The 22,382-nt window shown below is 37.6% G+C and overlaps 2 protein-coding genes across 5 annotated transcripts in view; one reads left to right on the top strand and one right to left on the bottom strand.

Moving 5' to 3' along the window:
• Positions 1–20,636, top strand: part of ACTL6A (actin like 6A) — a 29,787-nt gene extending 9,151 nt beyond the window's left edge. For both annotated transcript variants that reach the window (XM_025878309.2, XM_073896853.1), the window contains exons 2-14: positions 1,376–1,452; positions 1,609–1,783; positions 4,410–4,510; positions 5,338–5,435; positions 10,515–10,609; positions 10,911–11,017; positions 11,115–11,204; positions 12,703–12,764; positions 13,051–13,165; positions 13,315–13,395; positions 16,328–16,423; positions 18,888–18,974; positions 20,158–20,636. In XM_025878309.2, coding sequence (XP_025734094.1) covers positions 1,376–1,452; positions 1,609–1,783; positions 4,410–4,510; positions 5,338–5,435; positions 10,515–10,609; positions 10,911–11,017; positions 11,115–11,204; positions 12,703–12,764; positions 13,051–13,165; positions 13,315–13,395; positions 16,328–16,423; positions 18,888–18,974; positions 20,158–20,238 — 1,265 coding nt within the window. In that variant the 3' untranslated portion in view covers positions 20,239–20,636. The remainder of the gene's footprint in view (positions 1–1,375; positions 1,453–1,608; positions 1,784–4,409; positions 4,511–5,337; positions 5,436–10,514; positions 10,610–10,910; positions 11,018–11,114; positions 11,205–12,702; positions 12,765–13,050; positions 13,166–13,314; positions 13,396–16,327; positions 16,424–18,887; positions 18,975–20,157) is intronic.
• MRPL47 (mitochondrial ribosomal protein L47) overlaps positions 10,704–22,382 on the bottom strand; it is a 40,167-nt gene continuing 28,488 nt past the window's right edge. For 2 of the 3 annotated variants that reach the window (XM_025878324.2, XM_073896860.1), the window contains exon 7: positions 21,080–21,435. In XM_025878324.2, coding sequence (XP_025734109.1) covers positions 21,312–21,435 — 124 coding nt within the window. In that variant the 3' untranslated portion in view covers positions 21,080–21,311. Of the gene's footprint in view, positions 11,144–21,079; positions 21,436–22,382 lie in introns of those variants that run through there. The other variant, XM_025878334.2, reaches the window with a different exon arrangement.

The raw sequence follows: 22,382 nt of genomic DNA, 5'->3' as shown, positions 1-22,382 counted from the left end.
GGTTCTTTATTCTTTTTAATGATTGAAAAAAATTCTTCTTTGAAAAATTAGTGCCTGGAAAACCCAAGTGTTTTGTTTTTGGAGGCATTCTGTTTTGGGTGAAATATTTTTAAAGAATAATTAGAGGCTTTTCTCTGAATATGAATGTAAAAAAATTACCAGCTTTCTTCCTCAGCATTAAACTTTACTAAAAATCTTTGAAATGTGCGAACTTTGATAACTTCATTTTAGTGATTTTCCTTGGTCTGTATAATTATATCTTAAACTCTTATTCTTCAGAGTCCCTCTTTTTCTTGGAGTTTTGCTAAGTTTCTTCTCTAAATGCATAGGATATGATTTCCCTTAACATATGAAAAAATGGTAGCTAAGTATACTGCATATCTTCCCTTTGCCCCTCCAGATCTACTTTCCACCCATTTCCGCCCTCTTTGTGCTCTTGAAGGATCAACTGCCTCAGTGGGTCTCTTAACCTCTGGTTTGGCCAGTGGTAGGGTAACCATATTTCATGCTTTATGCCTCTTGTCCTGGTATAACTATTAATAGGGAACCCTTTTCGCATTCAGAAGTGTTCTGGGTGACAAATTGTGAGATCACCCGAGCCAGTGGAGAGGGGGAACAGAGAGGTTGGCAGATTTATTAGTCTGGTTTCTTCCCCTCAGGGTTAGCCATGGCTCACTGCATCCCTTAACTGAAGTCACAGCTCCTGTCAGGTAGCCCTCCAAACACAACTCTCTCTGGGGTCTGGTAACAGTTCTTTCTCCGTGTTTCTTCAGTTTTTTTTTTTTGTTGTTTTTTTTTTTAAAGATTTGATTTATTTATTTGACAGAGACACAGCGAGAGCAGGAACACAAGCAGGGGGAGTAGGAGAGGGAGAAGCAGGCTTCCCGCTGAGCAGGGAGCCTGATGTGGGGCTCGATCCCAGGACCCTGAGATCATGACCTGAGCCAAAGGCAGACGCTTAACGACTGAGCCACCCAGGTGCCCCTGTTTCTTCAGTTCTAAGGGTGGTAACAGATCTCTATTATTAGTGCTAGGGTATCATACTATCCCTTTTGGTTTTCCTGTATTGTGCCTATATCTTTGTAAATAGTCCCTTTAATAAGTAAACTCTTACAGATTACCCAGTTTTAGTGTACCATCTCATTCCTGATTGAACCTATACTGATACACAGTTATGACTTGTTATAGCCAAATGAATCTTTATTTTAAGGTGTATTCAAAACTAGGTTCAAGCTAGTAATAATGTGAATGTAATACCTGTTTCAATTTGTAATAGAGGTTTTACATACTTTCTCATTTTAAGCACATTAAGTACTCTTAATTTTCATATGATACCTGCAGGTTGTTAATGTTAATTATCCTTTCATCTTTTCAGATGAAGTTGGAGCTCTTGTTTTTGATATTGGATCCTATACTGTGAGAGCTGGTTATGCTGGTGAAGACTGTCCCAAGGTAAGTGTAGTGTTAGTTAATTGGATATGAAAGGGCCATTTATGCAGAATTAAATTCATGCAGAAATTCTGACTCAATTATAGTAAGACTTTAGAAAAAAATGACTACTTGGTGAAAGCAGGTAAAACTTGTATATCATTTTCTTGACTCTTCCAGGTGGATTTCCCCACAGCTATTGGTATGGTGGTAGAAAGAGATGATGGAAGCACACTGATGGAGATAGACGGCGATAAAGGCAAACAAGGCGGCCCCACCTATTACATAGATACTAATGCCCTGCGCGTTCCCAGGGAGAACACAGAGGCCATTTCACCGCTAAAAAATGGGATGGGTACGGTGTTTGCTTCTGTGGATTTGATTTATAGAGTATACATGCTATGTTTTAGACATAAAACTTGTAGGTCGAATATCGGGTATTTTGTTGTTTTTATTCCACAAGCTGATGTTCCAGGCACTGAGAATACAAAGATGCATTAAACACGTTCCTCTTCCTTAAGAGACTCATAGGGGAGATAGATACAAATATACAAATATGTAGGATAAGTGTTACAGCTATGTTTGATAAGCAGTGGGATTAGAGAGGAGAGGTATTTAACTCTGTCATTGGGGGTCAGTGATGGTTTTCATAAAGGAGGTAACTTTTTTACTGGATCTTGATCAATAAATAAGTATTAGCCTGACTGGAAGGCTGGGTAAAGGAGAGCAACTAGCATATGTAAAGAGGTGGAGCTGCGTAAGAAGTGCACATGTTTAGAAAGATCATCAATTAAGTATGGCTGTAACAGTGGATGCATTAGGACCAGTTGCAGGAAAGATGGGCAGAGAGCAGTCATAATAGGGCTTGTAAACCATGCAAAGGGTGTATTAAGCTGGCAACTCTGAAAGGTAACCCCAGAGGAATTTAAACAGAGGTATGAAATGTTCATATTTGCCAGCTGGAGAGATGATTCTAAAAGCAATATGTAGGCTAGATTGGAAGGAGTTAATAGAGACAGGAGGACCAGTTAGGGAGGTGAGAATTCAGATGAGAAATGAAGAGCGTTGAAATTTTATCACTGATGGTGGAGATTCTGAGGTGGCTTTGAGAGATATCAAAAGAGGTGAAAAGAGAAGAGTTGAAAAAGTTTCCTCGATTTTTAATTGGGGTGATTGGGTACCATGCATTGAAGTAGGATAGAATGGAAGGAGCAAGTTTTATGGTCTTAAAAGGCAAGTGTAATACCTGAGATCACTCTTAGGTTCAGTTATTCACAAGAAGGACTCATAGGACTCAGCCTGCAGTTGTACTCATGGCTAAGATTTATTACACTGAAAGGACACAAAGCAAAATAGGAAAAAAGGGCATGGAGTGAAGTTCAGAGGAAACCAATGCAAACTTCTCAGAGTCTTCTCACAGTGGAGTCAGGAAGGATGTACTTAATTCCTCCAGTGACGAGATGTAACAACGTGTATGTCTACCACAGGAGCTCATTAGAGACGATTTTTACTGGGGTGGTCACGTAGGGACCCTTTGCCTCGCATGTACTAAAAATCCAAGGCTCCCAGAGGGAAAGAAGGTATTCAGCATAAACCACACTGTACAAACAGTTTAGGCTCAGTGAGCTAGTCTTACCATTTAGGGGAAGTTTTATATCAGTGTAGGGAACTGGTTATCAGTCCAGTTCCTGGATGCCAGCCAAAGGTTTTTTCTGTACAGCATGCTTTTTTCTTGCAAGCAGGCTTTTTTCTGTACAGCATGTAAATGAGTTTGTTATTGCGTTCAAAGTATTTGAATATAGGTGCTGTTGTAGTAAGCAGGTGAGAAAAATTTTAAGACACGGAGTTGCATTTTATTAGCCAGAAAGAGTGTGAAATATGAGACACGGGTTGAGGATGGGGTTCCTTGTCAGAGCTTGTTCTGTATTTAACCAAAGAGAAGAATGGGTGCCCATGAAAGAGAATGAGAAGGAATAGTTAGGGATGTAGGAGAATAAATATTCAGCAGAAAGCCACGGGAAGAACAAGTTCTGGGAGCATAGAAGTGATTCATTCTCATTGTTCTCAGCTGTGACATTGAGATTTACACTAAGAAGGGAAAAGTTAGAGTGACTGACAAAGTTTATTGACCAAAACAAACAAAATCCTCATATGCCTGTGGGAGTATGTTGTACAAGTCATGACATTCTTCTTTGGACTGTGGCAGAGCAAGTTTGTAAATTCTTGAGTAGTCAGTAGTGTCATAATGTTAAAGAGGTCAAGGGGCGCCTGGGTGGCTCAGTTGTTACGCATCTGCCTTCGGCTCAGGTCATGATCCCAGGGTCCTGGGATCGGGCCCCATGTGGAGCTCCCTGCTCGGCGGGAAGCCTGCTTCTCCCTGTCCCACTCCCCCTGCTTGTGTTCCCTCTCTCGCTGTCTATCAAATAAAAATCTTTAAAATAAAAAAGGTCAAGCAATATTACAAATGTGAAGTTTCTGCTGGATTTGTCTGTTAGAAGGTCGTTAGTGACTTTTATGCAAGCATTTTTGATGGAATGTTTAGGTGGAAACCAAATTGAAGGCATATTATATTCCCTGAGGGTTCTTTCTTTAATCTTTTAATCTTTTTTCAAGTAGATTATAAGCTTTTTGGGAATATCAGATCTAGATCATACCATTCTTTTGTATTTTCTCTTACCATTTGAATTGCATACTGTCTCTAGTAAGTACTTACTGAATAATTATTTGGTATCACTAATTACATTTGGGACAGGTCTAAGGGTTGTGATACTGTGGGGGCTGGAGCAACCAAAAAGAATTTCCATATTTATAGAAAACAAAGATGATGTCTATATAAAGTACTATATTATGAAGTAAATCTATGAAATAAGTAGGTTTTGTATGTTAAGTGTTAATGCTAAACTGTAGAAACAGTCTCTTAAAAGATTCTGTATTCATCTTCAACTAAGCATTGTTTTCAAGGTGTTAATCTTATATTATAGTTGAAGACTGGGATAGTTTCCAGGCTATTTTGGATCATACCTACAAAATGCATGTCAAATCAGAAGCCAGCCTGCATCCTGTTCTCATGTCAGAAGCACCGGTAAGACAAACTTTCTTTTCTGAGTTTCTGTAGTTGCTGTTTTTTAAACTAATTCGAAGAATGTTTTATTTTTCTTTAAAGAGGCATAGAAGTTCATATTTTGAATTTTGAAAATTCGGGAAAGGGGGATTAATTTTTATATACTATTATAATTTTTATTATTTCAGTAATTAAAATATTCAAAGAACAATAACAAAGCACCCTAAATGGGGTTTGATTATTATTTTTTTCCAAAGGATTTATTTAACATTTGATTTCCTTGGGCTGCTTCCCATTTGGATTTATGAATTGTCCCTATGCCCCAGGGGCAGGGCGTATTTGCTTTTATACTCTGCTCTCCGGGAGAGAAGGCAAATGTGGAACTTACTAGACTGAAGTCTCTTGTGACATAAATTTGGTAGAGTCCAAAGAGCCCAGCAGGCTAGCATAACGATCATAAATTATCAGTATTTTGTTTCCTAGTTCCCTTTAGGAGTACCAACTCTAAGTAGGAAAATTTGGTGGTTTAAAATTACTAGATTCACTCTTAAGATTTAATATACTTTATAAGAATCGTGATTTTGTTGTACTTTGAAAAGTCAGTAGTAACTTGTAGAATTCATGGCAACAGATAATTTTACTTTTTATTAAATGATAAATTTTAATTTATATTTACTAAATTTATTTACAGATAAATAGAAATATACATATATATGAAGATTATTTTCTGTGGTACTCTATTTTTAATGTTTACATCTTTGTTAATATAGTGCTATATTGAATCTTGAAATCAACATTTTAGTTTTTAAACAGTAAATAACTTGCATTTCTTTTTCCCTCTTCTCAAGTGGAATACTAGAGCAAAGAGAGAGAAACTGACAGAGTTAATGTTTGAACACTACAACATCCCTGCATTCTTCCTTTGCAAAACTGCAGTTTTGACAGCGTATCCTTGAAAGAGTAATACTCAGCTTTTCTTTCAAAGTAAATGTGCTGCCGTTAAAGAGAATGCCCCCAGCAGGAAGACATGAGCCAGTTCTTTGGCTTTTTCTCTCTGCCTTTGTGGCTATCTGTCTTTCAGTATTTCTTATTGGAATAGATATACCAGAAGTTATTAGAGGGAAATAAAGAAATGCTCACATCCTGCTTGTTGACAAGGTTTTAAAAAATTTTGTTTTTAGAAGGGGAGTGTGAATAGAAGGTAATGTTTAAGCCAGTTGGATTAAATAAGTTCAGAGATTGTCATTTCCCTTCTCTCGCATTACCATAGAAAAGTGGAAGTTACCTATAAATTCACTTAAGATTTAATCACCAATATTTAGAAAATCACATATTTATTGTAGACTTGTTAGGGGACAGATAAGGAAATACTATGTCCTTATCTCAAAGAATTTGTAATGTGATATTCTTCTTAAGAGGTAAATAATTGATTTAAATAGTACTTTAAGGGCTGCCTGGGTGACCCAGTCAGTTAAGTGTCTGCCTTTGGGTCAGGTCATGATCCCAGGGTCCTGGGATCGAGTCCCATGTCGGGACTCAGCAGGGAGCCTGCTTCTCCCTCTGCCTGCTGCTCCCCCTGCTCGTGCTTGCTCTCTGTCAAATAAATAAATAAAAATATTAAAAAAAAATCTTTATGAAGAGAACAGAATTTATTTGTATGATGGGGGGAAGGAGCCCTGTATTTAGAGTTTAAGTTGAAATGCTTACAAACTGTGTGATTTTTGAATTAAGTGCTTAAAACCTAGCTTTACTTTTTACTCACTTATGCTGTATACCTCCCTGGATTGCTGTAATATTCAAGTAAATTTTACATATATATGAGAATCACTGTGGTAGCTGTAATCTAACATTGTCTATAGAGTTGTGTTTTGCTTTTTTTTTTTAAGATTTTATTTATTTGACAAGGAGAGAGAGAGGGAGAGAGCAAGCACAAGCAAGGGAACAGCAGGCAGGGGTGAAGTGGGCTCCCTGCTCAGCAGGACTCGGTCCCAGGACCCTGTGATCATGAACTGAGCCAAAAGCAGATGCTTAACCGACTGAGCCACCCAGGTGTCCCTAGTGTTGTGTTTTGGAGATGATTTTAGTGAAAGTGTGGAGGTAGAAAGTGTAAGTGTTCTTTCCAGTGACTTAGTTTATCGTTGAAGATTTCTATTAGACTTCAGAAGGAGTTGTGGAAATAGGTTTGGGTCAAACTGTAGAGACCTTGCATGTTAGATTTTTAAAATTTGAACTTTAGACTCTAGTATAGCATTGCAGGTTTTTGAGTAGAGGCTGGAGAATGCTAGCTAGCACTGTGTGTGTTATCTCATTTAATACCCCTAATAACCCTCTCAGGAATGTGGTCAAAGTAAGCAAACTAGTTCAAGTCCACAATTTAAAAGTGGCTTTACTGATCTTGAACATAGGTCTGTTTGGCTACTTCCTTTTAAGGAGTGTGTAAACAGAATGGGGCATGGTTCTGTTTTTTTAACCTTTTATTATGGAAAATTTCTAACACAAAAGAAGATAGAATGTTATATTGAACCTCCATGTGCCTGTCACACAGTTCAATTTTCAACACATAGCTAACTTGTAGTAGTTAAAACCCTACCCACTCCTCCTCCCACTATGATTTTGAAGTAAATCCCAGACATGGTATAATTTTATCCATAGAAACTTTAGCATGTATCTCTAAAAGATTTTACCATGTGTCTAAAGACAAAAAAAAAAAAAGTAATCACAACTTTTTTTTAAAACAGTGTAGTATATTTGAGTCAGGACCTGAACAAGGGTCATACATCGTATTTGTTCAGTATGTCTCTTAGGTCTCTTTTAATCTATAGATTCTACTCCCCCTGATCCTTTTTTTCTCTTGTAATTTGTCTGTTAAGGAAGTAGATTGTCCTATAGAATTTCCTACATTTCTGGATTTAGCTGACTGGTGTCCTTTTATTATGTTCTTCTACCCCGGGGATCTCAAACCTTGTACATCCAGAGCTTTTATTTATGTGAATTATAGCTGGCAGTGTTTACCATATTGGAAATTAGAAACCAAAAAAATTAGATTTCTTAGTTTAAGTAAATTCATCATTGTATGTTAATGTAAAATATTTTAATGAAAATCAGTTGATTTCTGAAACCCCCAAAATTACGAGAAGAGTGGAATTATTTTACATATTTTCAGATCTCTTTAATGTCAGGCTTAATAGCAGATGTTGGATTCTCATATTGTCTTTTGAGTTCAGTCTGTTCTGTATCACATGTGACATGGTCTCTGGAAAAGTCGCATATACGCTCATGAAAGGGTGAGCTTGAAAAAGGCAAATAACATCTTAGTATTATTCTAAAAATTGTTTTGACCTCTCAAACATTATGTATGGCTTCAGGACTCCTTCAAACTTTAAAGAATTACTGAGGACTGCCAAGATTTTGTTTGTGTGGATTATATGTCAGGATTACTGTGAGAAATTAAAACTAAGAATTTTTTTTTTTTTTAAAGATTTATTTATTTATGAGAGTGAGCAGGTGTGTGAGGTGGGGGAAGGGCAGAGAGATGGGGAGAGAAGTAGATCCCCAGCTGAGCTCGGAGCCTGATGCATGCGGGGGCCTGATGTATGCATGGCTCAATGTGGGGCTTTATCTTATGACCCCCAGATCATGACCTGAGCAAGAACCAAGAGTCAGGTGCTCAACTGACTGAGCCACCCAGGTGCCCTAACTGAGAATTGTTTTGGCATTTATGTATTCACTTAAATATGACCAAAAAGACCCATTAAGGTTAACATAACATTTTTATGAAAAAGATATATTTTCCAAAACAAAAATATTAGAAGGATAGCATTGTTTTATTTGACTTAATTGATAGCTGGGTTCTCATATCTGCCAACCTCAGGCCCTGTCCTCTTGACACCTCAGGCTAGTAAAGAGGGCCTTCTGCTGTCCAAGCTGCATACTGTTGGAGAATGCAGTTAGCTGCTGTGATTTTGCAGAGTGGATTACTGTCTGTTTTCTCTGTTTTTGTTGGGCACCCTTGAAGTCCTGCCCCTGAAGGGTTTAGCAGTCAGTCAGAGATATGGGTATATTTTATACTCTGGTTTTGGTTTGGGTTTGACCCCTTCTGTAGTTCTCTGGCTTCCAGGGTTTCTACCTTACCTGTCCAGCTTTTCTTCCAGCCCTGAACTCCTTTCTCTGTTCACTGAAGGTGGTAAAGTTGTAATTTTCCACCACTGCTTTCCCAACTGTGGCCATGGAGGTGGGGAGCACTTTCAGGCAAGGAAGCTACAACTTGAACTTCTTACCCCTTCCAGTTGCTGTTTTATGAGAGTAAATTTTGGCTGAATTTTGACTGCTTTTGAATACTTCCTAATATCTTAAGATGGTCATTTAAGATAATTTGTCCAGATTTTGTTATTTATAGGAAGGTCCATATACCTTTATGCCACTTTTTAGTCTGGTATTACTGCATCTGTCACTTTGTATTAATAGAGCATCAAATTAATGTTTATGTATATAGTTGACCAGAGGTCAGTAGAGTACCAGTACTAGCAAAGATAAATCACCAACCTGTCTTTCTGGCCATTGATTCTCATTGATTCTGATCATTCTTACGCATTGCTTGGTTTTCTGCCCTTAGCCCTTCATCTCTCTTGACATGCTCTTTCTGGTTTAAATTATCCATTTCCTTGGCTTCAGATACCAGTTCTACACTAACAGATTCCAAATCCGTATCTGTTTTGTATCCCAGATCTTTCTTGTGAGCTTCAGGCCCACATCCAGCTGTCCTACTAGAACTTTTTGTATTAATTATCTGTTGAAGCACTTTAAACTCATTATATCCAAAACTGAATTAATCTTCTCTCCCCTCAAATTTATTCCTCCTTCTTTATATCTTCTTACTCGCAGTTGTGCAGACTAGAAATCTTTCTCTTTACCCCTTCTAGTCGGTCATCAAGACCTTTTTTTTTTTCTCCCCACTACCTCCCAAATCCATTGATTTCTCTCTTTCCACTGCCACTGCTTTCAGTGCAAGCTATTTCTGGGATTACTGCAACCCTTCCTCTTACCTTGCCCATTCTTTTTACTCCCTTCTAATAATCATCTTTAATTGCCAGGCTGCTTTAAGCCAGAATCATCTTCAACATTCTTGCAGGCTCTGCTGAACTACTTTGCACTTTCCTGGCCTCACTGTATCCTCTTGCCACCTGCCCTTTCCACATGTTCCTCTCTCTTCCCTGTGTTTTCCTCCCTAGCTTACATTTGGATTTCCCCAGGGTTGGTTAGGTGGGCTCTCCATTATACCCCCGGGGCACCCTGAGTTGTTCTTTTCACAGGTTACTGGTCTCTACTAAACAGGATATCCTTCAGGGTGGAATCCGTTTGGGAGCACCTTTTTGTGCCTTCTGTGCTTGGGAATGTCAGGGCCAGACTGAATACCTTCCATTTTTCAGTACCAGACTTAACACTAGGCACCTAATAGATGCTCAGTAAATACTTGATGACCAAGTGAATGGCCCTCCTCCTACGTACTGGTTTATGAGGTTCATGTGACACATGCCTTCTGCAGCACAGAGCTGTGGAATGTGGGGTCTGCCAATATTTGTTGGCTGTTGAATCCACCTGGAATAGCTTTCCCATTGAGTTGTGGGAACTGCCACACTGCTGAAATGGTTGTTCTTTAACCTATGTGGAGAATGATTTTAGTTCCTAGCTCAAATGCCACAGCCTCCCACCGTTTTACTGAGTTTCTATAGATTTTGTTAAATAGAAGTCCTTTCATTTGGCTCCAGAGACTTTGAATGATTGTGCTAATTTTGACCAGTTTAATAGATGTCTCTCTGGGATAAAGGTTTCCCTGACTCCCTTTCACCATCATTTTGGAAGTGCTGCTTGTTGTCATTTGTCTTTAAGCCAGTTATTTGATACCAGTTTTCATCCCTGGATTAACTTTAACACCTTTTAAGCCATAATACACATGTTTAAGAATGCCTTAATAAAACCTTCCCTTTACAAACCTTGATACTTTCTTTTCCTTAATGCTTTAAACTAGATTTGCTAATGGTCGTTCTACTGGGCTTATTTTGGACAGTGGAGCCACTCATACCACTGCAATTCCAGTTCACGATGGCTATGTCCTTCAGCAAGGTAAATGGATTTAATGAGGGTACGCTGAGATGATGTTAGCTGCCATGAAGACGTAGGTAACAGAGCAGTGAAGTGGACTATCAAGTCATACCAGTTTCCAAATAATGTCTCTTTATTAAGAGTTTTTAAAAAAATCTTTATAATGTGTATTTAAAACTGATGCATGGCTTCATTCATGCTTAGAGGGATAGTTCAATTAATTCTACTTGAAAAAATTATTCATATATAAAAACACAGAAGAATTTGTCCCAAGGAGCTTGGATTTAATGCTGTCTTAGCCTTGTTTAATCTGTTTTCATAGGCATTGTGAAATCCCCTCTTGCTGGAGACTTCATTACTATGCAATGCAGAGAACTCTTCCAAGAAATGAATATAGAACTGATTCCTCCATATATGATTGCATCGAAAGTAAGTGATGCTTGAATTTTCTCTTTGGGATTTATCTCCAACTCCCCACCCCCATGTTGTGAACTCTGTTAACCTAGCACATGCTCTTGGTACTCAGGAAGCTGTTCGTGAAGGATCTCCAGCGAACTGGAAAAGAAAAGAGAAATTGCCACAGGTTACAAGATCTTGGCACAATTACATGTGTAATGTAAGTACCCTTATTCTCTTTATAAAACCATTATAGGCTGTAGGTTTTTGAATAGAATGTGAGCAGTTTGTATTTTTTTTTCAAGATTTTATTTGAGAGACAGCACAAGTGGGGGGAGGGGCAGAGGGAGAGGGAGAAGCAGGCTCCCCACTGAGTGCAGGGCCTAATGTGGGGCTCACTCCCAGGACCCAGAGATCATGACCTAAGCCGAAGTTGGATGCTTAACCAACTGAGCCACCCAGGCACCCTGAGCACTTTATAGTTTTAATGGTATTTTACAAACAAAAATAATAGCTTATTTTGAGAGAGAAAGGGTGCTTTTCATATTTGTCAGACAAATTATCTCAACAAACTATTATATTCATTTGGATTACAATAAGACCTGGAAGGAACTTTGGTTTTAGAATAAAAACAAACATGCTATTTTGTACATTTTTTTGTCTAAGATAGTGAATGGTTCTAGTATGTAGAGACCTGCTAGTATGGCTCAGTTATGTTCTCTTTTTTAACATCAGTCAGCCATATTAAAAATGTCATTATTCATAGTAAGGAGCCAGTAAGATTCTCTTTACTAAAGATCCATCTCTGAACATACAACTTAAAGGAAGAGGAGTTAGTAAAACCTCTCACACCACAGATGTATATGCATTTCTAACAGTAAAAGGATATGAAAGCCATAATTTACTGTCAGAGATGTATCCTCTCTGATACTGTTTTGCACCTAAAGATAAAGATTTTTTATGGGTGTTCAGTAGAAGGGAAAATTGTGAAGATGATTAACAATTTTGCCTAGATATTAGATTTTTCTTTAGCAGCCTAGAGGTTGTATGTATTCCGTAGTAAAATTTTTCATTGTTTTTACACTATGTGCAGTCATTAAAAATTACATAAGATGCCATGTATGTGCACATGTACACATATTCAGATAATGAAATCTTGCTTCTAAGTTTAGGCTTATTTTTAAGGAAAAAACCGTGTTCTCAAACCAGTTTTGTTATGCAGGACAGGTACAGGGGTTCCTGATTTTTTTTTTTTATTTCTTTATTGTTCCATAATTATTGTTAATTTAAATGTGGTATAATATAGTTTTTTTTTTTTTAAAGATTTATTTATTTATTTGAGAGAGCGAGAGAGAGTACATGAGAGGGGGGAGGGTTAGAGGGAGAAGCAGAATCCCCGCTGGGCAGGGAGCCTGATGTAGGACTCGATCCCGGGACTCCAGGATCATGACCTGAGCCGAAGGCAGTCGCTTAACCAACTGAGCCACCCAGGCGCCCGTGGTTTAATATAGTTTCTAATGCAAATGTTTAGAATTCGGTTTCTTGATACTCTGAGTCCTTGCTGGATAGACTTATACCCTTGAAATGACTTTGCCATCCAGGAACATGGTCTGGTTTCATTAAGAAAGGTATTTTAAATATAATACTACAAAAGTATAGATTGCAAAGACAAATCTCCATAACCTTGTTTCTTAAAAACTTTTTTTTTTAATTCATAGTGTGTTATCCAGGACTTTCAAGCTTCAGTACTTCAAGTATCAGATTCAACTTATGATGAACAGTATGTTTTCTTATCTACAAGATTTATAATAGCTCATTTAAAACTTCATACTAAACTTCTAAACACTGAATACTTCATAAATGAGGAGAGAAATCGATTTGTTTAGTTAAAGAATTGCAGAATATGCTTAACTGGTCTAAAGGTAAAAAGTTATGGTAAGAAACACTGACTAACATAAAAGAAAGATATTCTCACTGCTTTCTTACAAGTTGATAATTTCTTAGTTTATATTTTGAGCAGGATTTTTTTTTTGTCTTTTGTTTAATGTTGTTTAATATGTTTTCAGAGTAGCTGCACAGATGCCAACTGTTCATTATGAATTCCCCAATGGGTACAACTGTGACTTTGGAGCAGAACGGTTAAAGATTCCTGAAGGATTATTTGACCCTTCCAATGTAAAGGTATAAAAGCTTGTTTCATAATTAGCTTGACTTGTCCCATATATGTGAAGATCTTGTGTAATTATAAAACCTAAATAAGACTGACTAGATATTTTTGGGTGTGTTGTTTGAAGTTCTTCTGTTGACTACTAATTTTTATTTTGTTGTAGGGATTATCGGGAAATACAATGCTGGGAGTCAGTCACGTTGTCACTACAAGTGTTGGAATGTGCGATATTGATATCAGACCCGTAAGTGTCAGCCTTCTGCTTACAGTATAAAGGTATTTTTTTAGGGTAAGGAAGTACCCCCAGATCAGTATTTAAGTTGTCAATTTTGGCCATTGACTTTGAAGTCCATTTTAGAATGTGTAAAATCATGAAGTACTAGAAAAGGAAAAATGCAAAACTCTAGAGCTGTGGTGTCCGTGGAAGCTACCGGCCACATGTGACAATTTAAATTAAATTAAAATAAGTAAAAATTTGGGCACCTGGGTGGCTCAGTTGGTTAAGCAACTGCCTTCGGCTCGGGTCATGGTCCTGGAGTCCCGGGATCGAGTCCCGCATCGGGCTCCCTGCTCAGCGGGGGGTCTGCTTCTCCCTCTGGCCCTCTTCCCTCTTGTGCTCTCTATCTCTCATTCTCTCTCTCTCAAATAAATAAATAAAAAAAAAAATCTTAAAAAATAAGTAAATTTTAAAATTCCATTTTTCAGTTGCACTAGTCACATTGTAAATGTAGCTAATGGCTACTGTTTGACAGTGCAGATAGTCAACATTTCTGTCATCACTGAAAGTTCTTTTGGACAGTGCTCTTCTAGAGATGTCCTAAAACGTGACAAACCAAAATATATATTATTGGTGATTTTTCTTGTATAATTTTGCTACTTTTATTGTTTAGGAAGGTATGGGTTTAAATTATGTAACTTTTACATGGAGTATAGTTTAGAGTGCTTCTAAACTATTTTTTCATATTTTTCGTATTTTTTGTGCTTTGCCAAGTTTTATGTACTAACTCCATATTATATATATACTAATTATTAGATTGATTATATCTTATTTAAACTCTAGATTCAGGGGCACCTGGGTGGCTCAGTCAGTTATGTGTCTGCCTTCAGGGGAGTCTGGCCTCTCCCTCTGCCCTTCCCCCTGCTTGTGCTCTCTCTCTCAAATAAATAAATAAAACCTTAAAAAATCTTAAAAAAAATTAAAACCCTAGATTCAGTTTGTAGCCAACATACTGCCTTAAAAAATTGTTTGAGTTAATTCATTTGCTTAGAGCATAGTGCTGATAGCTAGAGATGTATAAAAAACGTTCAAAAAAGAGTTTTGAGTGGCTATGAAAATATTCTTTATTTCAACTAGCCACCTGGCAGGCATGTGCTGCTTCAAGGACAATAGGGATGTAAGTATGGAATTTTTTTAGCACAAATTCAAGGCCACTTTAGGGGAAGGCAATTTAATTGAATTATACTTACTATAAGAGTGTGATAACTTCTTGATTTTAGTGAGATTTCTCCCTTAGTTAACTAATGTTGATTGCAGAGGACATGCTTCTATATTCCATTTTCTCTTTTAAAAGTTAGATGATTTAGACATTTGGAATAAATTTTTTTTTTTAATTTATTTATTTGAGAGAGAGAATGAGAGAGAGAGTGCACATAAGAGGGGGGAGGGTCAGAGGGAGAAGCAGACTTCCTGCCGAGCAGGGAGCCCGATGTGGGACTCGATCCCGGGACTCCGGGATCATGACCTGAGCCGAAGGCAGTCGCTTAACCAACTGAGCCACCCAGGCGCCCTGGAATAAATTTTTAAAATATGAACTTAACCACTAAAAAGCATACAGGCTGATACGTATGTATACTAATGGAATTCAAATAAAAACTTAAAAAAAAAAAGGTAGGCTGACATTTAGCTTTCTGATACATACATGCAAATTAGAGGTAAATATACTTGTAAGTAGGGACTTATTTTTATTTGGGGGAGGAATCAGCATGTCGATTTTGAAAAAGTTCCCCATGTCGTTCTGATGCATAACCCTGCAAGAGAAAGGTAGCAGTCATTTTGGCCAGGGATATTATGATTATGCATTGTCTATCATAATCATTAAATAATCTTCATTGTCTAATTTTAAATACTGTAACTTCTAGATGAGCATTCCAAGATGAAGGTATAAAATAAACCTCTAACTAAATATTGGCAGCTCTCTGCCAAAAAACTATGTTTGGGTTTTTGTTTTAGAATAATTGCTTTAAGTTAGTGGTTCTTAAACTTTAAATGCACATTAAATCATCTGGAAGGTTGTTTTTTTTTTTTTTTTTTGAGAGAGTGGGAGCACGTGAGTAGGGGCAGGGGCAGAGGGAGAGAATCTTCAAGCAGACTCCCCACTGAGTGCAGAGCCCCTGATGCAGGGCTTGATCCCATGAGCCATGAGGTCATGATGGGAACCAAAACCAAGAGTTGGATGCTCAATTGACTGAGACACCCAGGCGTCCCAGAATCTCGAGTTTTATTTTTTTTTAATTTTTAATTTTTTTTTTTAAGATTTTATTTATTTGACAGAGACACAGCGAGAGAGGGAACACCACAAGCAGGGGGAGTGGGAGAGGGAGAAGCAGGCTTCCTGCGGAGTGGGGAACCCGATGCGGGGCTCGATCCCAGGACCCTGGGATCATGACCTGAGCCGAAGGCATACGCTTAACGACTGAGCCACCCAGGCGCCCCCCCCCCATCTGGAATTTTAAACAAACAAAACCTTTGCCTGGGCCCCATCCCCAGATTTTTATTTAATTGCCCCCGGCATTGATGTTTTATAAATTCCCTAAATGAATTGAATGTGCAGCAAGGATTGAGAACCACTGGATTAAGGTACTAGGTCTATATAGAAATAAAAATATTAAAAAAGAAAGGGAAAATTGTAGAGGACGACATAGTTTTAGTTGTAGTTGTATTTAGAACTGTTGGAAACAGGTACATGGGTGGCTCAGTCAGTTAAGCGGCTGCCTTTGGCTCAGGTCATGATCCCAGGGTCCTATGATTGAGCCCCGCATCAGGCTCCCTATTCAGCAGGGGTCTGCTTCTCCCTCTCCCTCTGTGTTCTCTCTCTCAAGTAAATAAATAAAATCTTTAAAAAAAAACAAAAAACTGTTGGAAACATTTGGAACTAATTTTTTTTTTTTAATCCTAGGGTCTCTATGGAAGTGTTATAGTGGCAGGAGGAAACACGCTAATACAGAGCTTTACTGACAGATTGAATAGAGAGCTCTCTCAGAAAACTCCCCCAGTAAGTTTTATTTGTTCTTTGGTAGTAGTCTTCAGTCTTGTGTCCTCATCGCTGGTGTAATCTTATAGATGAGGTTGGTATTTTGTGTGTGCCTAATACAGTATTACCTAAAAAAAGGTTAATAGCCCTTGTTACTTGAATTTTCAGATGACATCTTTTCATAGATGACTCTTGTACTTGAATCTTTTATTCATTGATTCCATATTTAAGTACCTATAGTCTGCTAGGCACTAGGGGATATAAACTATAATCCCTGCCCACTAAGGGCTCAGTCTGCTAGGAGGAATAGACTTGCATAAAGACTGTAACGTGCTAAGTGGTTTTAGTAGGTCATGAACCAGGCACTCTAGGGAACACTGTAGAGCGAGCACTTAACTCCCTCATGAAGAAACTGAATGAATAGGAGTGCAACTGGTTGGTAATTTATGAAAGGACATCTAGGTGGAGGGAATGCCATGTGCAAACTATGACGGGAAGATGGCATATTCTAATATTTCAACGTAGTTGGCTTAGTCTGTGCAGAAGTGGGAAGAGTGATATGGCTGGGAAGATGGATGGTGTATTAATTTCCTAGGGCTGCCATAACAGAGTACCACAGACTAAACTGGGTGGCTTAACACAACAGGAATTTATTCTGTTCTGGAAGCTAGAAGTCTGAAATCAACATGTCAGCAGGCTCTCCTCTCTCCTTTCTACCCCCAAAACATAGAGATAGAATTCTTTTTTCCCCTCTTAGCATTGGATGGTTTGCGAGGAATCCTTTGGTGATTACTGGTTGCCGTTCCAAGACTTCAGTCTGTCTCCATTGTCATAGGGCAGTCCTCTCTTGTGGGTCTATTCTCTTCATTATAAAAACTCCTGTCCTATTGGATTAAGGGCCCATTCTGCTCCAATATGTCCTTAATTTGTATCCTAATTAAACTTGCAAAGAACCTATTTCTAAATTAGGTAACATTCACAGGTACCAGGGATTAGAACTTCAGCATATCTCTTTGGGGGACACAATTCCACCCACACAGATAGGTACCAGGTCACGTTGCTTATTAATAGTGAACTTCTGGGATAAAATTTGGCAGAGGACTGCAGAACGCCTATGTTTGTTTTAAAAAGATCACTGGGTGGATTGCGACAACTTTAAAAAGGATTTTAAAAGGATTTGAAGAACGTGGTTTGGGGAGAAGATCTGGTACACATTGATAACAGAGTAGTAGTCATAATCTTTAGATTTTAAAACTTCTTATCAAGTAGTTTTTTGTATGTTACTCTGTACTAGTTATTACATTAAAAGAAACTTATTAAGGGTTACATGGGCCCTAATTGTATCTACAGAATTTCTATTTTTGGGAGTCTTTTTTGTTTCTCATAAAGGAACATTTTATATATGGCGCATTTTTAGAATTCTTATTTAAGTTGTTATATTGTTATTTAAATATTGATAATAGGCACAGGATTGACCCCTGACTTGTATTTACTACATTCTTGGAGATAGAGTCTTACCTGGAAAAGACCTTAGTTGGATTTGATAGGAAGTCCCAGAATAATGAATATATATAGACCTGGGCTGTCCAAGGTCTGGTTAAGAGCAGTTAGGTATTATCCTTGTCATTTAGGAGGCAATTAAAAATCAATGCAATAACAGGGAAAAAAAATTTCCTTGTGATCGATATCAACCGGTTCCTCACCTACAAAAACCCATGTTCATCCCTCCTGCTCCCAGCACTCCCTCCCTCCTGTAGCACATGTTCTACCCCCAAAACATACACATTTATTCACTGTGAAAAAGACTCAAACTATGTGTTCATATAGAATAATAGGGAAGTACCAACAAGTTGAGAACGTTCCCCAGAAACAAAGTCTGGGTAGGGGAAAGATCTCCCGATATAGGGAGACAGGGACAGTCCTGAGCCATAAACTGTTTATCAAGAGAGTTCAAAATACAAACACTAATTTGGGAGGAAATCAGTACGAATAAAAAGCTTAACCTGAAATCTGATGTCTGCATTTTGATTTGGAAGTGGAGGGGGGTGGAGTGACCTTAGAATGGGAAGGATTAGGACAGTGTGAAGGCCTAAAAAAGTAGGAGCTAGCAGGTTGGGATGATAGATTGGGTTTTGGAAGAAATGAAATAATGTATGAAGCAGTTAGCATAGTATCTGATTTATAAGTATTCAGTATGTGTTTGCCATTCTAGGATATAAACTGTGAGTGCCATACTTTTTAGTATGCAGTTCCTAAGGTTTATATAATTTATTATTAAATATTATACATTAAAAGCCACAAAGTAGTTTAGTGAAAATACTTTATACAGTAATTCAACCCATGCCTACTATTGGCCTAGCTGTTGCAAAATAACCACATATAATTGGTGTCTGAAAGTCATTAGGCAGTCATCAAAACTGAATTTTCTGAATTGAGTCATGTTTTGATTGTACTAATAATACTTATTTTTCCCTCTCTATTTTAGAGTATGCGGTTGAAATTGATTGCAAATAATACAACAGTTGAACGGAGGTTTAGTTCATGGATTGGAGGCTCGATTCTAGCATCTTTGGTTAGTAAACTGAAAAATAGTCTTATTGAATGATTTAACTTAAGTGTACCAGTGAATATAGTAAAAAGAGAAAATAATTCCAGTGCATCATTTCTCTCTGTATTTTGTAACTATCAGATGAGTAGAGGACCTAATAATACCACTTTCACATGTTCTAATTTAACAAAATGCTTCAGTCCCTTATCAGTGGCTGTTTGTCAGCCGATTTTCAATTTCCCTTCTCAAAGGTGGGAATTTACTAACTTACTCACGCCTCTTCTCATACTCCCATTGGCACTGGTCAGGACTTCTCTGTAGCACACTTAAATCATTCCTTCTCAGGTCCTGGTTGTTGCTCCCTGGCCTCTTGGGGGAGGTGGAGGAAATCAGGAGTTGGCTCTTGGGGCAAATGGTGAAGTCATGGTGCTGGGTTTTGCATGTTGCTTTGACAGGTGCTTGCTTTGAATCAGGAGAAAAAGTCCTTGTACTTACCTGCAACCCTAGACTGGGGAGAATTTCCCCTTCACCTCAGAGCAGCCAAAGTAAATGTCATGAAGTACTTATACTAAACATTTTTAAGCTAGTAAATGTCTTCTTATGTATTTGTTCTATTTGCAGTCTTTTACTAGATCTTAGATCAAAATGGAGTACCATGCACGAATCCACTTGAATAGAGTCAATCTTAGGGAATGAATTTGTCCTTAAATGTTTTATTACTAACGTAGCCTAGGCTCCTTCCTCCTTGGGTCATTTTCCTCCTTTCCACTGCCTATAGTGCCTGTGTACTATCAAGTGTGTACTTGCAAAACTTTATCCTAGTCCTGATAGATGAGCACTTTTGAGATCTAAGTGCTGCCGTTAGTCAAGTGCTAGGGTATAGCTCTTCAATTCTGTACTAGGATCAAGCCTTCCAACGACAGTTTCTATTGTTGTTCTAAGTTGGCAGCAAGCCATCGTAGCTAAACCTCCCATCTTCCTGTCACAGCCATTTTCGAAAGCCTCAGTTGTGAACAGGTAGACTTAATATTCTTTCCAAATAGTGTCTTTGGGTGTTCTGGAGGAGGGGCTGAAATAGGGGAGTGATGGAGGACTATTTGGGGGAGGGGCTTAAGGGTTCTTTAAAGATTGGGAGTTGTGAAAAGATACTTAAAAAGTATTTTCTAATAAAAAGGCACAATATATAACTTTTCTTTCCATTTTATAGGGTACCTTTCAACAGATGTGGATTTCCAAACAAGAATATGAAGAAGGAGGGAAACAGTGTGTAGAAAGGAAATGCCCTTGAAAAGAGTTCCCAAAGCTCTACCTTCCTGTGTCACCTTAAGTTTCATAGCTTTAGTATACTCAGGAAAAGAATGACCATCTTTTGTAGAATGTTTATACATTTTTGCATATTTCAATTTCCACTTAAATTTTTTAAGGCTTTAACTGGCTCTATAAATTAAGATAAGTTTGTGCTTTCCTTGAAATGCACTTATTCTTATTACAAGCATTTTATAATTTTGTATAAATGTCTATTTTCTCTAAATATTTTGCTTTCAGTAAAATGCTTTCCAACTGTTTAGTATGTCAGTTACCAGTGACTAGTAGAATTGGTTTTTATTGACTAGTAAAACTTATTGCCTATGCTTTTTACCTTAGGCTTGCAAAATTAAATAAAAATTATTAGCCATTCCAGAAATACTTTTTTGGATTATTGTTGTGTTATGACTTAACTACTTTAAGGACTAAATGTATTTTATGATTTTGAGTGAAAGTACTCCCTGTTTATTAACAGTAATATCCACACCCCCTTCATATGCTATTAACATAATAGTAAAAATGTTACCTGGGTCCAAGACGACCTTACTGCCTTTGCTATAGCAGTTGACATTACTTTCCCACCCCAGGGTACAGGTGATGTTAATTAAAGTCTGTTTAGATGTCAGAATTTATAAAGTGGGTGTCTGAACTTTATACCTGATTTTTAAAAAATTTTGGTAGAAGCAGGACCACTTCCAGAGTTAGCATGCATATTAATCCTTAAAAGAGTTGTCATTTGACTAAAAACACAATTTCTTTATAAAATTACTTAATACACATTTACTTTTGTATATAGACTTATCAAAGGAAAACAAAATGGCAACTTAAGAATTCAGACATTTTATTTTATTTTTTTTTAAAGATTTTATTTATTTATTTGAGAGAGAGAAAGAGAGAGAGAGCATGAGAGGGGGGAGGGTCAGAGGGAGAAGCAAACTCCCCGCTGAGCAGGGAGCCCGATGCGGGACTCGATCCCGGGACTCCAGGATCATGACCTGAGCCGAAGGCAGTCGCTTAACCAACTGAGCCACCCAGGTGCCCAAGAATTCAGACATTTTAGATAAGACTTGACTTCTGGGCTTCAGAAAGATGTGGAAACTTTTTCTGAAGAAATTTTTCTTTCTTTTTCTCTAAACTTTTCTTTCTTGCTTCAGTACGGGCTCGTTTCTCAAGTCTCAATCTAGAATAATAAAAGCATAACAGCAATTTATACAAAACTATTCCCCTGTTATTCAGTACTATCAAAGTATGTCCAAATCAATTACCTAAAAGCCTCAATCATGCCAGCCTCCATCTTAGGTGTGTCATGTAGACTATTAAACTTGAATAATCACTGTAAACCTACACAAGTCAGAGATGAACTTGAAATCAAAACCCTCTGTAACCCTACACCAATTCTATTTCCTACCTGAAAAGAATGAACAGATCATGTGAGCCTGTAAAAGACTGGGCTACCTTTCTATACTTTATTTTAAAAGCACTAGTTTTATTGAATACAACAGATTTTTCTGTACCCTGAGATATATCCTGAGACTTTTAGGAATTCCCTAATTCCAAATAGCACTCAGTCTACCATATCATCTTCCCTACAACAGACAGAATAAAACTATACTAAGAGATGATGCTTACGTGCTAGACTCACCACTCTATGAGTTTGCTTCTATCCACTAGCATCCTGGAGCATGAAGCGTTTGTGCCTCAGCTAAAATTATTTTGACCTCTAAGGTCAATTACGAATCAAAATTGCAAATGATAAATTCATCATGGAGGCCAACCCTTTACTGTACTTAAGATGATATTTTCCAGGATATTTTATTGATCACTAGGCATAAGTTTATATAAAATATAACAAGAATTAAGAGGTAGTGAATAACTTAACAGGCCAGTGCTGTGGGAGAGGTCATAGAAATTTGAGATAAGAATTCTATCTGGGTGAAAACCAAAATAGGCGTAGATGTTTAAAAATATGATATAAGGTATTTTGTAAATTAAGTATAAAGACTAAGCAAAGCTGAAATCAGATTACCCATTCTATTCATCAATCTTTGCTCCAACTAAATTTTGGCCATTAAAAAAATCAGTGAACCCATATGAAAGAATAAAGGTTATTCTTAAGAACAGTCAGAA

This window comes from Callorhinus ursinus, unplaced genomic scaffold (assembly GCF_003265705.2).
Source record: "Callorhinus ursinus isolate GAN/ISIS: 27379988/994484 unplaced genomic scaffold, GSC_fseal_2.0 scaffold1, whole genome shotgun sequence".
NCBI lineage: Eukaryota > Metazoa > Chordata > Mammalia > Carnivora > Otariidae > Callorhinus > Callorhinus ursinus.
Note: the sequence above shows the minus strand (reverse complement) of the source record. Positions and strands in the feature narration are given on the sequence as shown.